We start from the raw sequence: 17,764 nt of genomic DNA, 5'->3' as shown, positions 1-17,764 counted from the left end.
CAGATGCATGTTGAATTTTGTATATACTCCTACATGACAATGACCAGCCAAATTGCAAGAAAAACTGATTGCAACTGCCAATCGTGAAGGCACCTGACAAATGGCGTCCCGAAAAGAAGCATCAATAAACTAACGGTGGTCATCACTACTCAGCAGTAGTGCGCGGGCTCTAACACACAAGGAATTAATGAATCAATTCGAGGGAAAACGTGACCCCCTCCCTCCCTCCCTCCCCCTCCTCGTCGTCACATCTTCTTCTTCATCCTCTCCACGTCGCTCGGTCGCTCCTTCCTCGGCGAGGACATGGCGCGGCAGCGAGACACGTAGCGCTCGTCGCCCGGCCTGAGAACAAAGGGCGCTGTCGTCAACCTGGGGAGAGGACAAACATGCCAGCCACGACGTACGACCACATCAAACATCGAGATAACCCACAGGATTCAACGTCTAGCGCCCCTAGAAAACTCAGCCTCCCGCTACCCCACTAACAAAGATCTCGCCATTACAGACATGCGCGCCATGACAAGCCCTCCACGACCTCGCCCCAGCGCCTCCCCTCCCTTAAATTCATGCACAACCTCCTCCAGCCAAAGTTCAGACTTCAGACCAGACCAGAGAGAGAGAGAGAGAGAATTAATCAATGGAGCTCCAGTTCCAGCAGCAGCAGCAGCAGCAATGCCAGTACGAGGCGGCGGTGGGCAAGGCGGCGGCGGCGGCGGCGGCGAAGGGGAGGGGCAGCAGCAAGTGCAAGTTCGTCGGGGTGCGGCAGCGGCCGTCGGGGCGGTGGGTGGCGGAGATCAAGGACACCACGCACAAGATACGGGTGTGGCTCGGCACCTTCGAGACCGCCGAGGAGGCCGCGCGCGCCTACGACGAGGCCGCCTGCCTCCTCCGGGGCTCCAACACGCGGACCAACTTCGCCACCGCCGCCCCCGCCGCCGCCTCCTCGCCGCCGGACTCGCCGCTCGCCTCCAGGATCCGCACCCTGCTCACCCACAAGAAGCTCAAGAAGAGCGCCTCGCCGCCGCCGCCGCGGGCGCCGTCCCAGCAGCCCGCTGTCACCATCAGCCTCGCCACGGCAGCTAGTAATGCCAGCGCCGGTAACAGCACCAGCAGCACCAGCTCGACCATCAGCTTCGCCATGAGCGCCGGTGGAGCCGCCGCCCACCACACTCCCGCTCCCGGCCTCTCTAACCACATGACTTACCACCAGTGGATCAACCACGGAGGCGAACAGCTCCATCAGCACCTCGAGCATCAGCCATGGCCGGCAACGCTCAGCCCGGCTGCCCCGACGCTCGCCGCGCGACGCAACGTGGCCGAGTGCCGGGTGATCGCGGACGCGGCGAGGCCGGAGAAGCAAGAGGACTCCGCGTCGCCCGGCGCCGCCATGAGCGGGGTCGTCCAGCAGGAACAGGACGACGGGTTCGACATCGGGAGCGACCCCTGCGACTCGCTGTGGGATCTGCCGCCGATCTGTCAGCTGTCTTGCAGGTCTCTCATGTACTAGACCAGTCGAAGGTTTCGCCGGCGGCGAGATCTCATCATCTTGAGGTTTCTTGCTCGTTTTAGGGTCCATTTTCTGCCGTCGGGAGCCAATTCCATACAGAAAGATTGTATGAGGAATGATGGCCAAGCAAGCAGAGTAATGTGACAGCGGATGTCAGAGATGAGACGAGTGGATTTTGAAGCGTTGATCCTTTTTTGTAAGAGAAATTTATCTTGTGCCGTAGAGGTGTATCACCCTCGCGCACAGCAATAATGTAATTCTTGTGGTGGGTAATCCTCGGATTTAAAGTACTCCCTCCTTCTCATAATATAAGAACGTTTTTGACACTAGTGTAGTGTTAAAAATGTTTTTATATTTTAGAACAGAGGGAGTAGTAGTTACGATATGGTTAAGTCTCAGTCGAGTAACGTTAGCATGTTTCTTTTTTCTTTTATGTTTCTCTTTTTATCAACTTTTCATACTTTTTTTCTCTTAATTTGTGTTTTAACATGATTCTTTTTTAATCGAGGTTACAAATAAATGAAATACGTTAAATGCAATTGCGCACGGTCAGCGGTTTGTCACGCCCAGTACAGGGCCTAGGCGAGAGAGACACCGCGCGTCTATACATCAAGTGTGGCCCATAATCACGCAAGGTCATATATTAAGCATGCATAAATCAGCATTGGATCATAAAAGCTTATATATTTACTTTACAATTTTTCACATTTACAACTAAATACATTGCATTTGCTAGTTGCTTCCCACCCGCTAGTCAAGCCTATTACTTGAAGGAGAAAGGTGTGACAGCTCCTGGGTGCCTAGGCACCCTCTATAAACAGTAACATAAAAAAATAGAAAACAAAATCAAAAAATCAGAAACTTTACAACTTCAAAGATGATCAAACTTTGTGAGTTCTTGCAAGTTTTCATGTCAAAATATCATGTAGAGAAAGGTGTACGAATTAGTTTTAAATTTCAGTGCTAAAAATGCTCAAAACTTCAAGCAATGAAAACTTTTTCGTGTGTAGAGCTCCTCGAATAACTTTTTGGCATGAAAACTTGCAAGCGCCTACAAAGTTTGATCATCTTTGATGTTGCAAAGTTTTAGATTTTTTTATTTTTTTTCTATTTGTTTTGATTTTACTGTTCATAGAGGGTGCCTAGGCACCCGGGAGCTGAAAACCCACTCTATCTGAAGTCTTCGGCGCATTCTTATGTTAATCGATCTACTACATAAGAAAATAGAAAAAAGCAAGGGTAAGTACGACTCATACTCAGCAAGCAAATACTTCACTATTAAATAAGGTGGTATGATGGTGTGTGTGAATGGATGAACTGGATTCAAAGGATAAAGAATATAATAATTGGCAGGACTAAATTCAACAAAAATGAAAAAAAGGAACAATACAATAGAAATGGACAAAGAAATTATTGGTGTGACACATGACCAATATGCTTCCCACCCCAGAAGTCACAAGGGGCAAATTTCACACTTCTACACTCTTAAAAGGGGAGGAGGTACTCCAATGTCAGACAACCTGTGCTAGAACCACATGGAACTGGTTCCAGAAGAGCAGAACCCTTTGGTTCCTTGAGGTACGACAACTTGACTTGCTAGTATGGGTCACTCCAACGATCCATCGCCCGCTACCCTGTTCGAAACAAGCGTCGTCCCTACCGAAGAACTCAGACAATGCCATACATTAACTCTAACTGATACAATATGCTTGCGATCATGACACCAGTTTAAATAGAGCAAGATGACTAAGCAGATTAATGACTAATCTCAGAACTATATCTAAAATGATATGTTCATAGCGCTACATGAGCACTTGCAAATATATTGGTCCCATGAAGATTTTTTTAGAAAAGGAGGATGACCCTTGGCCTCTGCATCTGGGAGATGCATACGGCCACTTTATTGATTATTCTTAAGGACCTTACAAAGTACTACAAACAATATACCTGAATCCATCATCTTGGCAACATATGCCATTATTCCTATCCATATGATGAAGGGGTGCTAGCTGGGCCACTACCCAAACCACTCACCTAAGCCTAACATCAAAAGCCGGAAGCCCCAGCCGAGCCACATACCGGGTCTGGGGCACAATCCGGTCAGACGCACTCGTGTGTCGTCGCCGCCATCTTCCACAGGTCCGTCTTCAGATCATATTGAGGCTTCTACCTTGTCTGGCCACTCTGTCATCGACGCCCCCATGACGCCAGACAGCTTCCTCCTCCTGCACGAGTCCATCTCCGCGCATCAGACGCCGAGTCTCCACAGCACCATGCCGTCGAGATCCGCCACCATCAATGTGTAAGATGAAGCACCGCTCCACCAAAGTCGTCGTCCTCTAGTCCCTCGAGTCCGTGTGCACCTCCAAGAATGACGCCCCCAGGGGGGAAACGACACCAGAGAGCCGCCGTCATCCGATCTACTGATCTAGGGTTTTCCCGGAGGTAGCAGAGAGTGGTCTTGAACATCTCCACGGCGATGCCTTCAGGAAGTGAACGACGCAGACAGCGTCACCATCGCTCTCTCTCTCTCTCTCTCTCTCTCTCTCTCTCACTCACTCTCACACACACACACACACACACAAATAACACACAGACCAACGGATGTCAATAATGATCAAGGTGCAGTCGCATAATCAACAAGACGGCAACTAAGAGTTAGCACAAATTAGGACAACCCCAACGCGGATCACCGAACCGCCTGCAAATGTCTGGGCTGAACAATACAGACATTTTCTGCCATCCAACGACCACACCAAAATTGTCCGGACTAACCCGGAAGTCCGAAATCCCATAAACTGGAGCCAAACTGGGGGCGATTTGCGGGCAACGTTGCTCCGCTCCAAAATTACTCTGCTCTGCAATCCCACCAAAATCGCTTCGCTCTGTTTCCACAACATGTCTCCTCCCCTCTCCTCCCCTCCACCATGGCCAGCTCGGACAGCCAATCGGGCAGCGCATCCGGCAACGAGTCCAGTCCCACCAACTGGGACGAGCTCTTGAAGGAGGAGGATTTCGATAGTGAGGCACCGAGTGACGAGGAGCTCGCGCTCCGCATTGCCCTTTAGCGATTGCGGATGGAAAGGGGCGGGAGCTCGATCTCTGCGTCGTCTGTAGTGGCCTAGCGACCCAATGTGGCCGATCGCGGCAGCCCGTCGCGCTCCGGGGCACTACAGATCCGTCACTCGCCATGCGCCTCGCCTACCCCTTCGGACCCAGCTCCTCTCGGGCAGCACTGGGTGATTGTTCCTGCACCGAGCTAGCGGAGGAGGACGTCGAAAACGGAAGCGAAAGCCGCACGCCACGAGGGGCAACATCATGCAAAGGGTGACAGAGGCTAGTTCCTCCCGCACAGGCGCGAGGTATTTCCGTACCTACGCAATGCCCGAGCACGGGGCAAAGAAGAATGCGGTCACCGGGGGAAAACGGTATGTCTCGTGAAGGACCTCGCGTTGCCCGTCGTCTGATGAGCATCATCTAGCTGTCGTCCGACAGCAGCACGAGGAGCACCGACACGATGAAGACCCTCCGGCCATCGATGCCTATGCGGACGAATATTGACGTTGCTCCGATGACCGCAAGGGGAAGGGGCCGGCGAGGAAATGGTGATGTCCGGTGGCCCTCTCCCTTTATCTAGTTTATTTACTTAATGTATCTAGTTTATCTGTCTGGTTGAACTTGCTCTTCTGGGTTCAATTGTACAATAACTTTTTTTTGCGAAAAAGACTTCCAATATATTCGTCTTTAATCATGGTAGCACAATGAATATTAAAAAAATAATAAAAAGTAGATCCAGATCTGTAAACCTGTACTGTAATATATGCAGCTGGAGTAGGGAGGGGGGGGACATTTGAGTTTAACCCGAAGAAATAGGAGGTGATCGGTCGCTGTCCGTGGACGCAGTGTCACATTTGACAATCCTGGCTGGACATGCTCCGAACGTAGGAAAGGTTTGCGGCGCACACGAACTAGTTGATGCATACGTACACGACAATGACCAACCGCTTTCAGTTTGGCGGAGACGGCAGGCGCGCGGATTGCGATTGGCAACCAAGAAGGACATATATCGTGCATAGTGTCATCTACTGTCATGTGTAGCCACGCTTGGCACGGACACGTATATACGGTCGTGCTCAGCGTCTCGAGGAGAAGTCTGAACAAACAGTGTGCCAACAAACCACTGAACCGATTTCCTCGCGATCTCCTTCCATGGAACAGCTAGCTAGCTAGCTAGACAGCACACACACGTGGTCAGTGGTGCGCGGGCTCTAGCAAAAGGAAGCAGCTAGCGGCTAATGATCAGGTTAGGCCATAGTGATGGTATACTCGGGAATAGCAAATATATTAATGTGGCAAAGAATTAAAAAAAAAGATTAGAGTAACATAGGTAGATACAGTAACATGTTATGCTATACTACTTTGTGACATGCATGACAATAAATATGATCGTCTATGATAGTACTCTATGTTACTATACACTATGAAGACATCGTATGCTAGTATCATATACTCCCTCCGTCCGAAAATACTTGTCATTGCAATGGATGTATATAGATGTATTTTAATTATAGATACATTCATTTTCATCCATTTTGATGACAAGTAATTCCAGACGGAGGGAGTACATGATACTAGTAGGACGTCGATAACTGCCACACGTGTGGCAAGAAAAGAGACGCACCACACGTCTGTAATGCAAATAGATTGTCACGTCATCGCATGCATGCATGCGAGAATTTTTTCGGATTTTCAGTTTTTAAAATGTTTTATCTCTTAAATGAAAAATCCGATTGAAGATCCGTTTTCACCATTAAATCCCTCGCGACGAGATCTTCAAAACTAGATCTCATATCGATATTTCGGCGAATTTTTTTAATTAAAAGTTGCCATGTTTATTGCACATGAATTGCCATGATATTTACACTGAAGTTGCCATGATATGTTTCAACTATTTTTTTACATTTAAAAGTAATTTTAACATATTAAAAAACGAAGAATTAAGAAACTAGACTTGCCATGCACTATAAACTAAAATTGCCATGATACATGCACTTAAAATTGCCATGGTTCAGTAAAAAAAATATTTTCATGGTCAAAGTACTCAAAATGCCATCATCAAAAAATTAAAATTGCCATGATCTACAAACTAAAATTGCCACATGGCAACTTTAGTTTAAGCACTATGGCAACTATAGTGTAAACATCATGGCAACTTCTGGGAAAAAAAAATTCGTTGAAACATATCAACATGGGGTCTAGTTTTAAAGATCTCGTCGAGACGGATTTAACTGTAAAAACGGATTTTTAGTTCGCTTTTTTATTTAGGAGATAAAACATTTTTAAGCCGAAAACTAAAAAAATTTCTGCTGATGTCATCTATTCATACGTGGCAAAATGAGTGGTGATGAAGGCGTGTGGGCGATCTGCAAACGCCCACACGTGTCGGCGTTAGTTTTTCCGTACTAATATATGATACTCCGGCCTCGTGGCTGGCTGCCGACAGCTGAAACCTGGGGGCTATGGGTGCCCGCATGATCGGTCCGCCTGTCCTCGATCGTTGTCGTCGTGGCCGTTGGTCAGTTGCTTGCTTCGCGTCGCATCGGCAGATGATTCCGGCGGCTGGATAGAAGGCAGACGTCGCCATCCTCGTCGCCGGACCCAGCAACGGCACAGGCACAGAAGAGAAGCCTCCTCAATCCAGACTTCCAGAGCGAGCAAGCAGTTTGTGGAGTGCACCGGCGATGAATAAATCGTTGCGTACGTGATTTTCGCTGAAAAAACTCTTGCCTTGCCTTCCACGGGCCTTGGGCCGGGATGTTTTTTTTTTGAAGCACTGGGCCGTGCGGTTGTAAGCCGAAAGTCCTCCTCTGTTAATGAACAGTTAAAAGATTCTAAAAAAAGCTAGTGAACATTTAAAAAACTTCAAAATTCCTCGTTTTCCTATATTTTTGGAGTTTTTGAAAAACTTCATCATGAAAATGACAGTTGTGGAAAAAACAGCACTCGAAAATGTTTATAATGAGAAGAAACATCACTCCAGTGGCGGAGCCACCTCCCGGCTACCCGGGGCAGCTGCCCGGGCTCTGCCACAGACTCTAGCTTAAACAACAGCAGTAAATGTACAACTAACCATCATTTGTAGGGGCAACCAGCTGACAAACTAGAGCATAGTGTACTTTGCCCCGGCTCTCTGGCTGAGCTAGCCCGCCACTGCATCACTCCCTTCCTCGTGTTCTTCTTCCTTCTCTCCACGTCTCAATTTCAATCCTCGTCCTTGATCCGCTGGTCATTCATCGGCAAGGAAATTGCACTGCTAAATGGCTCATGTGAAGTCATACTACTAAAAGTATAGTATTTCAGTTTGTGTATATCGTGGCGGACGACATCATCGACTTTGCAAGCTATGTTTTATTTCTGTTTTCGGCGTGTTTGTTTTTGTCAAAGAACATGCCATTTGTAGGCTTTGTCTATTAGTAGGTGTTCTCTTTCTTCCGTAAGTTGCATTAGCTGTTTTCTTTCTTTGGTAAGTTGTTGGGTTGTCGGTCGCCATAATTCATGGCCAATTGACGATTTTCATAATTTAAAGACAGACTTGTCTCGAGCCTTTTCACAACGCTGCAAAAATAGGTGTACGAAATTAGCGTGCTTTTTTTCTCTCTAAAAAATTAGTGTGCTTTTACAGTTTATAAGAAAATATTGGTAGCTTTAAAAACATAAAAAATGTGGGACCGAAAACTAAAAAATGTGGGACCGTTAGGTAGATCAGATCAATGCTTAGACTACACTCACAACCTTTTTGTATACGTGAATGGTCTGATGACATTATTATCTTATCATTGGGCTGTCAAGTAGGAGTACATGAAAGAGACGCTTACAAACAGAGCGGTAGCTAGATCTCACCAAACATTGTATGGTTAGTCCCAATTAACAAGAGGGTCACAGCCTTGGCATTGTTGTTGGTACTTCTGCCCCATGTTGTTGTTGTTGTTGCTGCTTGCGTTGCCGTCACATCGAATGAACCAAACCTCCATATAAAAACATCATACTTATTTCTTTGCTTTGCTTGCTTTTTAATGTTTTCATAAGAAAAAGCGTAAAGCTGAATTATAAACAAAATTTCTATCAAAAACTTAGACTTAGTATTGGGATGTCATGCCCATTCAATGCTATAGGATTTTGATTGATTTGATCGTGCCACAGAAAAAGCAAGTCATATTTTTCAAGGTGTTTGAGTGGAAGCTAATTTCTTATGAATTGTATTTAAAAGGAAACCTTAGGGATTTTTTAATCCCATAGAACAAAAAGAAAAATATATTTAAGCCTACAAATCAAAAGACCAATATAGCTGGAATTTCTAAGTCCTCTATAATTTTCATGAAAAACTTTTAAGCCGAATAAGCCTCAGCTAAACAAAGGAACACGAGCGCTCGTCGTGTGGTTGTTGCACAGCTCACAAGTGGGCCACACCATGTTTTTCTACCGTTGTCATGTACAATTATTCTGCAACTTTTCAAATTTAAATAAGTGAAAATGTATGTTTTTTCAGACCAACAACACTTTTCTTTCAACGACACATTTTGAATTTCATTATCCAATGGCTAGGCCGAACATGATAAGTGAGGGCAGTGATGATCCCGGCACTGGGGCAAGCAAGGGCGGCCGCCCCGGATCTCCAACGGCGGAGCAAAGTAACCCCCTTACCTAGCAGCCAGCAACGAAACATCATTGAGCTCCGCCGTTGGTGTTCACCCAGATAAACTTTCATTTCGGGTCTCCGACGGCAGGGCAGAGGGTGACCTCCCTTACCTAGCGGCCAGCAACGAAACATTATTGAGCTCCGCCGTTGGTGTTCACCCAAATAAACTTCCATTTCGGGTCTCCGACGGCAGGGCAGAGGGTGACCCCCCTTACCCAGCGACCAACGGTGTCGCACCCCAAAGCTCCGCCGCCGTTGGTCGCCCCGGTAAATTTCCATTCCGGGATCCGCCACCGGCGGCGAGGCGAGGGGATTAATTCATGAATCAATATCAAGGAAGAAATGACCAATTATTCGGTGGCAAGTCACATCACGGCCTGAAAAGGAATGTTTCTCGTGGAGCCGCTGAATCAAATTCCAAGCACGCCTGAAGCCGTCATGTCGTGGTCGCGCCTAGTTGCAATGCAACCCAACCCGACCCAAGCCGCTCATCACACCAACCCGCGCGCCACCCGCCGCGGCTCCGGGGTCACGTGGAGCGGGTGTCGCCGCTGCCGCTGACCGGCGGCTTAGCTAAGCCGCCGGCCCGTCCAGCCGCGCATCGCCACCCCCTACCTGCCAATATTTTACTGCTGGCCGTTCCGCCGGTCGCTATCCCCTCCGTGGCTGGCAGTGGCGAGGAGGGAGGGAAGTCAACACACGACTGGGCCGGTAGCCAGCAGCCAGCGGAGGAGAGGGAGAAGAGAGGGTGGTGGGCGGGGAGTCGCCGCTCGCGCTCGGAGATCGCCGAGGGATCGCTCTCGCCCCCGCTCAAAGATCGTTTATTTATACAGCCATCGCTGCTGCCGCCCCCCGCCCCCGCCCGGATCTGGATCTCGCCGCATCTCCCACCTCCACCCGCCCCCGCCCCTGCCCCGTGCCCTCCTCCGCGGACCTGCCGCCGCCGCCTGGGCCAGCCATGGGCGCCGCCACCGCGGGCCAGCAGGCGGGCGGGACGCCGGACAAGCTCCGGCACGTCGAGTCCATGTCCGAGCTGCCCTCCGGCGCCGGGACCATCTCCGGGATTAGCGCCGTCGTGCTCGGCGAGTCGCTCGCCGACGAGGAGCACGACCTCATCTTCCCCAGCGCCGAGTTCTCCGCCTCCGCGCTCGTCTCCTCCCCCAAGCAGGTACATACATATATACTCTGCTCCTCGATCGCTCGCTTGCTGTCAATCAACCGCGGCGTTTAGTTCAGCACAAAAGTGTCTTGTCCTGATCATGATCAAGACATGGCTCATGGCGGATAAAAGTCAGCAAGACAGGGACATTGCTGAGTTTATGTTCTACCGACAGATCGTACACAGAGATAGCAACAGTGCTAGGATGCAATCATCTTGATTTCAGTGCTTCATTCCTTTCCTGCTGCGTTTTCTTAAAGATGATTGTGATCTCTCTTGGTGTGTGGCGCAGTACAAGGAGATGTACGAGAGGTCCATCAAGGACCCGGCCGGGTTCTGGTCGGAGATCGCCGACGCCTTCTACTGGAAGGAGAAGTGGAACCCCAGCGAGGTCTGCTCCGAGAACCTCGACGTCAGCAAGGGCCCCGTCCACATCAGTGTAGGTGTCTTCTGGTGATGGCTGTTGACTGAATTTTAGCATTTCTGGAGACTGTGAATCATGTGATGGTTCTTGGTCTTGGCCAGTGGTTCAAAGGGGGCAAAACCAACATATGCTACAATGCCGTCGACCGCAACGTCGAGGCTGGGAGTGGGGACAAGATTGCAATGTACTGGGAGGGGAACGAGCCCGGTCAGGATGGAAAGCTCACCTATTCTGAGCTCCTGGAGAAGGTTTGCCAGGTAATGATGCATATGCCTATATCTGATTGTTTTGTGAATGGATAATAATGTGCCATGGGACGTCGATGCTCTTGGTCTTGGAGGTTTGGGGAAGGTGCTGAATCTAAATTTGTTGTTTTATGCTTTCTGCTAGCTTGCCAATTACTTGAAGAGTGTTGGTGTCGGCAAGGGGGATGCTGTAATCATCTACTTACCGATGCTGCTGGAGCTTCCCATTGCCATGCTTGCATGTGCCCGTATCGGCGCTGTCCATTCGGTAAGCACTGCAACTGCAAGCTCCATTTGTTATCCTGGTTGGTCCTGTTTGCGTTTATGATGCGATGCACCCCAAATTTCCCTTCAGGTTGTGTTTGCTGGCTTCTCTGCGGATTCGCTGGCCCAAAGGATCGTTGATTGCAAGCCTAAGCTTGTGCTCACTTGCAATGCCGTGAAAAGGGGGCCCAAGCCCATTCTTCTCAAAGATATAGTGGATGCTGCTCTGGTGGAAAGTGAGAAGAATGGATTCTCTGTAGGTATGTACTAGGATTGACTTCTGTACTGCATAGACAATTTGAGCTGTTGTTGGGCTTCCGTGGCAACACTCACGCTTGCCATTACGGGGTTTAATGTTGTGTTATTGTGAAAATTATGGTCAGATCTATATATTGTCAGTGGTGGACAATGGGATCAGTATTTATGATGACTTACAGATCATTGACAGATTCGTATATAACTGAATGCTGTCAATATGTGGTTTGCTGATTTTGACTAGTCACTACTGTTGTGCTGAGCAGGTATTTGTTTGACATATGAAAACCAGTCTGTAATGAAGAGGCAAGACACAAAATGGCAAGTGGGAAGAGATGTTTGGTGGCAGGTGAATTTTTTCCCCTTCAACAGCAACTTGTCAACATTTCCAATATGCATCCTGTATTTCAGGGCAGGCTTGCATCCTCAAATAACAGCAAATATCAATTAACCATTGTTCCTTGGACATATCTTTCAGGATGTTGTGACCAATTTTCCTACCAAGTGTGATGTGGAATGGGTGGATGCGGAGGATCCATTGTTTCTTTTGTACACGAGTGGCAGCACCGGAAAACCAAAGGTACTTTAAGCTACACCGGGTTATCCTGTTATCACGTTACTCGAGTATTAATCTCTGTTAATAAATTTGTAGGGTGTTATGCATACTTCTGGGGGCTATATGGTGTATACTGCAACAACATTTAAGTATGCTTTTGATTACAAGCCAACAGACATATACTGGTAAACAGAAGATTTGTTTTTGACTTATATGAATATAAAGCATGTCCTTTGTTTGGGAACTACTAATAGAAATTGCTGTTTTCCCTTATACCTTCCATTGTTTGTTGGCATCAGGTGCACTGCGGACTGTGGCTGGATTACTGGACATAGCTATGTGACATATGGCCCACTCCTGAATGGAGCTGCAGTTCTTGTTTTTGAAGGGGTATATATTTCTAAAAGCTTTTCTAGTTAGGATATTGTGAAGTTCTGTCAGCTCAATCCAAATTTGATGAATGGAAGAAAATTCAGTGGTTTTATGTTTTCGGGGTTGTCATTATGTTTGACGTATCCTTTTGCCTGACAATTCATAACAATCCACTAGACTTTTATGTTTAGAAATTGTACTTGTTGTATGTATTTCTTAAAACTCAATTTGTTTGCTTCGATAATTTGTGTGGGGCTTGATTTTAATTGTACTATGCCTAAATATGCCATTGAATCATGTACATGTAGACTCCGAACTACCCTGATGCTGGTCGGTGCTGGGACATTGTGGACAAGTACAAGGTGTCGATATTTTATACCGCGCCAACACTCGTCCGTTCACTCATGCGTGATGGTGATGAGGTATGCATGATGTTCTTTAAGCCAGCTCCCAGTAATGTGAACAAGCCATTGATGCTGGATGGCATTGTGTTTAAGACCCCTACTATGCTCAAGTCTGTCAATCTGGTTGTCTTGAATGGAGGGAAGAACTATTCACTATTCTAAGTCGTCTAATTAAAATCTTAAATGATTGCAAATCAACCATCAAGTTCAATATTCTCTCAATTTTTACGGTTCACTAGATCTCAACATTTGCCAAACAGCTGGTTCTAGTAAACACGAATTGAACTGTCCGTTGGTTGTTGGAAGCGTGTGCTTTGGAGTTTGTCTGCTTTTATATCGATATATCTGCATCTGACAACCCAGTCAACCTAACATAACATACCAATAATTCACTCACTGCTTATTACATATTTAGTTGCTTAAGTTGCTAAGAAGCTCGTATGACTTATCAACCGGAAGATTCTCGAGCTGTTTCTACTGTGCAAAACTATTAGATTTAGTGATTAATCGATAAACACTTGTTCTCCAAGATTGAGCTCTTAACTATCGGATTCCATGAATTTTTTTTACGGAACAACCACAGCGAGCTATTTATTGCCAATGATGGTTGGAAAGAATCGAACCAGGAGACTACAAATATGAAACACTGAAAATAAAACACACCGGCTGTAATATGATTTGGATAGCATAAAAAAAATCATAGTGGTCACTCTGTAAACCTTTTTTATATGTATGTTTGGTGTGGATGTTCTTTTTTTTACTTATTGCATGATATGCTTTTGCAGTATGTTACACGCTACTCTCGAAAATCTCTCCGAGTCCTGGGAAGCGTTGGTGAGCCAATTAATCCTAGTGCATGGAGGTACATGGATAAGTTAACAAGTGTTAAAGAGTAATACTATCCAGGACACTTATAAGAGGTTGTTCTCATGCGTGTTTTACTTCATTTCAGATGGTTCTACAATGTTGTTGGGGATTCAAAGTGCCCCATATCAGACACTTGGTGGCAGACTGAAACTGGTGGCTTCATGGTAAGTGCCTTTTAATAGCCGGCACTTCTCATATTTCTATTTCAAGGGACGATAAAGCGACCAATCGCAAAATTAACTGTTGTAAATGCTCTCTGCAGATGACTCCTTTACCTGGTGCTTGGCCTCAGAAACCGGGTTCTGCAACATTTCCTTTCTTTGGTGTGCAGGTAAACACAATCTACCTGTGAAATACAGAATACAGCCATGCATTTTATCAAATACTCATTACTATTTGTACGGTTTACAGCCGGTCATTGTTGATGAGAAAGGACAGGAGATTGAAGGAGAATGTAGTGGATATCTTTGCATTAAAAAATCATGGCCTGGGGCTTTCCGGACCCTCTATGGAGATCATGACAGATATGAGACCACATACTTCAAGCCATTTGCTGGCTACTATTTTACTGGTGATGGTTGCAGCAGGTAACTTGTTGAGTTATTTCCATCAACAGGGCATGAGATCCAAGCGTATTTCAGTTTTACGCAATATAGATTACCTCTCTAAAAGCGCAGCAAATAATATTTTCATGTCAGGGACAAAGATGGTTACCACTGGCTTACTGGAAGAGTAGATGATGTTATCAACGTTAGGTAAGCTGCTTATTTGGTTCATTTGTTGTTTGCTAGAAATTCAGTTCAGTATGTGGCTGTTGCATATTGTTATGCTACAACTGAGTTATCTTGCACATTTGAATATGTAGTGGGCATCGAATTGGCACAGCAGAGGTTGAGTCTGCTTTGGTTTCGCATCCACAGTGTGCAGAGGCCGCTGTTGTTGGTGTTGAGCATGAGGTATGGCCCACCGATACTTCATCTAACCTTCCCTGCACTTCTGTTATATTTTCTATCCCATCATATACAGTTCTTATTGTCATATTATCTGCTCCAAATTCCTAATAAAAGAAGTACTTCAGGTCAAAGGTCAGGGAATATATGCTTTTGTAACTTTGGTGGATGGCGTTCCTTACAGTGAAGAACTACGAAAGAGCCTCATAGCAAAAGTCCGCACTCAGGTATTTTCGTGATGCTTCTGGATGTTTCACATCTTCATTCAAAAGCGATTTACACGATCAGAAAATAAAATTCCGCCCTTACATGGAAGTATGCAATCCGATGCTTAAAATTTGTCTATTCAGCATGCCAAAATTGTTTAGAACAAAGTGAGTTCTGGCCAATCCCAAAACAAATTGCGAAGGTGCCCGATTCTACAATAAACACTTCACCAGCTATTATAACGAGGCTTGTAGTTCAGGCAAATTAGTTAGCAACACTCTTTGTTAGCCAGATGAACATGCTCCAGACTAGGTACTGTCAATCTTATGTTGGCTAGGAAGACACATCAAAGAATTAAAACACGGGCAACTGAGCTCCTTCAATGCTGTTTGCTGCCTGTCATTCATGCGTGTTTTTTTTCCTGCGTGCCAGATCGGGGCATTTGCAGCGCCAGACAGGATCCACTGGGCGCCGGGGCTCCCCAAGACCCGCAGCGGCAAGATCATGCGCAGGATCCTGCGCAAGATCGCCGCGAAGCAGCTGGACGAGCTCGGCGACATAAGCACCCTCGCCGACCCCGGCGTCGTCGACCAGCTGATCGCGCTCAAAGATTGCTAGGATGTAAAGCGGTTATGCGACTGTTTATTTCCCCCGTGTGGTTATGCGGTTGGTAGAAGGTTGATTTTAGTGTTCACTGGTCTCCTTTTAATCAGCGCAATTTTCTCCTGAGGCTGGAGAACTGAAAGCGTGGTGTAATGTAATGTTCTCTCCTTTTGTAAACTTGTGTATCACATATCCGTAGAGTTCCGTGAGTGTATTTGATTGGCCGAATAAGAATACGTCAATAAAGGAAATGTCAACTGTAATGTTTTTTTTTGTAGAAACAGATGGTGTTTTGTCAAGGCTGGTCTAAAGAAAAAAAAAGAGGTAATAGCACCCCAGGTACCCTAACTTGCACCCAATGTGATGATCTAGTCCCAAACTTGCAAAACTAGACCAACTCATACCCCAACTTGCAACCAATGTGATGTTTTAGTCCCAGGCCAATCATAGCTCGCCAATTGGCTGCCAAGTGGCCGGCCCGGTCAGCGCCTGTAGTTTTGCACAAACCCCCCTGCCGTTTCACTCATTCAACCCGCAGTACCCCCCACCTGAATTAAATCTGTCGGATTCCAGTTGACGTCCGTTCGAGAGGGTTCACTTGGTCGCTGTCGGGGCGACAGAGCTCACGGGCTGGCGGGGCGATGGTGACGTCAGCGTCCCAGGCGTCGTTGCCGCCGGCGAACGGCGGCGTGGAGGCACCGGCATCTGCTCATCTCGTCCGGCCGTTCGGAGCATTCCCTCCTGATTACTGTGAGCTCGACGCCCCGTCTCTCTGTTTTCTTTTCCTCCCTCTCCTCTCCTCTGCTTTACTCCTCTGAGCTCTGAGCTCGTCGCCCCGCCGTTTGCAGCTCGAATCTCGTACATTTTTGCTCGAATCGGGGTCGTCTAGTGGTGTGATTTGAGTAGGGTCATGTATTGCGAAGTGAAGCTAGGGTTTCAGCCGATGAATTTAGGTTTGGGTTCGACACGATAGCTAGGGTTTATGGCGGACAAGTTAGATGTTAATGCCTTATCTTGCTGTTGTAGCCTGTATTCTGCTCGTCTGGTGAACAACTGTAGTTAACTGAATCCTTTACATTGGAACTTGATCATGGTTCAGTTAATCTTTTACTGTTGTTCAAGTATGTTATGCAATTGACTAATTTATTCAGTTAACTGAATATTCAGTTAACTGACTATTTGTTTATGAACTGATGCATCTTTGTATTGAAAACAGTGTGTGATGCAGCAAATGGAGAAAAGGTGGGCAGTCCATTTTTTACACTGGAACTTGAGCATGGTGGAATTTTCTGTGGCCTAATCACAAACCTGGAGTACTGGAGCCCTTCTGTTGAGGTGTTAGACTTTGTTGACTCTGGCACTTTATGTTATGCATTCCTTGAACAACACTTGGCTTGGTTGGGATATCCTGTGAGTGAGCACATCATCTACTTCAGCAAACCAAATAAACCAATCTCAGATGGGTTGATCAGAATTAGCAGTGATGAGGATGTGCAGCATATGATCAGAGCCAGTGCTGAGCATAAGGTGCTTGTAGTGCAGGTTGACCATACAGATTTCATCAGCAACTTTAGGTCTGACTTGGTGTGCACAAGTTTTGAAGCAGCAAGTGCATCCCCTTCCCATAGCCTAGTTTCAGTCTTTGTAGAAGATCCTTTGTCAGAGATTGCAGCAAATGGAACAGACCCAGAGAATTTGCTTATTAAGGGTGCTGAGCAGAACATGCTAACTGAAGATCCCTTGTTAGATATTGCACCAATTGGAACAGACCCACAGAGTTTGCTTACGGAGGGTGCTGAGCAGAACATGCTAACTGAAGATGGAGAAACAGTTATTGAAGATGTAGTTGTATCAGATTCTGATTTCAGTGACAGTGACTATGACATAGATGATGGTGATGATGATCTGTATGATGACAACATTGACTTTGATGTTGATGAAGAAGCAGATCAGGATGAGGATGATGTGGAGCCTGAATATTTCCTTGAGGATGAAGATCTCAACCTATCAACTGAAGAAGCAGATGAACTTAGGTACAAGTTTAAAGCTTTCAATGCAAAGGTGGACATGATTTGCCCTGTGTTTAAAGTAGGGATGGTATTTGCTGATGTGGTTGAGTTAAGACATGCACTGACTGCATATTCAGTTAGAAACAGAGTGCAGATCAAGAAGTTAAAGAATGACAAGAGGAGACTTGAAGCAGTTTGTGAAGATGGTTGCCCATGGTATCTGTATGCTGGCAATGACAACAGGAC

General features: G+C 46.6%; 2 protein-coding genes across 2 annotated transcripts; both read left to right on the top strand.

Annotated features, from left to right (window-relative positions):
* Positions 1-551: 551 nt before the first annotated feature.
* Positions 552-1,940, top strand: LOC123135055 (ethylene-responsive transcription factor ERN1-like). Its single transcript, XM_044554178.1, has one exon. The coding sequence runs from the start codon at positions 638-640 to the stop codon at positions 1,505-1,507; it is 870 nt and encodes a 289-aa protein (XP_044410113.1). The 5' UTR covers positions 552-637; the 3' UTR covers positions 1,508-1,940.
* Positions 1,941-9,648: 7,708 nt separating this feature from the next.
* LOC123139862 (acetyl-coenzyme A synthetase, chloroplastic/glyoxysomal) lies at positions 9,649-15,790 on the top strand. Its single transcript, XM_044559557.1, has 18 exons — positions 9,649-10,371; positions 10,655-10,801; positions 10,888-11,043; positions 11,177-11,299; positions 11,387-11,555; positions 11,817-11,899; positions 12,029-12,130; positions 12,203-12,291; positions 12,406-12,496; positions 12,787-12,900; positions 13,668-13,744; positions 13,835-13,913; positions 14,012-14,080; positions 14,161-14,336; positions 14,448-14,504; positions 14,615-14,705; positions 14,828-14,926; positions 15,339-15,790. The coding sequence occupies exons 1-18, from the start codon at positions 10,162-10,164 to the stop codon at positions 15,522-15,524; spliced, it is 2,118 nt and encodes a 705-aa protein (XP_044415492.1). The 5' UTR covers positions 9,649-10,161; the 3' UTR covers positions 15,525-15,790.
* The last annotated feature ends 1,974 nt before the right edge of the window (positions 15,791-17,764 follow it).

This window comes from Triticum aestivum, chromosome 6B (genome assembly GCF_018294505.1).
Source record: "Triticum aestivum cultivar Chinese Spring chromosome 6B, IWGSC CS RefSeq v2.1, whole genome shotgun sequence".
Classification (NCBI taxonomy): domain Eukaryota; kingdom Viridiplantae; phylum Streptophyta; class Magnoliopsida; order Poales; family Poaceae; genus Triticum; species Triticum aestivum.
The sequence above is the reverse complement of the archived record's forward strand: the minus strand, read 5'-3'. Positions and strand labels throughout refer to the sequence as shown.

Excerpts from the sequence above, each read along its gene's own strand:
- LOC123135055 (XM_044554178.1), top strand. The coding sequence starts at position 638 with ATGGAGCTCCAGTTCCAGCAGCAGCAGCAGCAGCAATGCCAGTACGAG.
- LOC123139862 (XM_044559557.1), top strand. The coding sequence starts at position 10,162 with ATGGGCGCCGCCACCGCGGGCCAGCAGGCGGGCGGGACGCCGGACAAG. Across the intron at positions 12,131-12,202 it reads GCAGCACCGGAAAACCAAAG|GGTGTTATGCATACTTCTGG; the intron begins GTACTTTAAGCT and ends ATAAATTTGTAG. Across the intron at positions 12,901-13,667 it reads TCATGCGTGATGGTGATGAG|TATGTTACACGCTACTCTCG; the intron begins GTATGCATGATG and ends ATGCTTTTGCAG.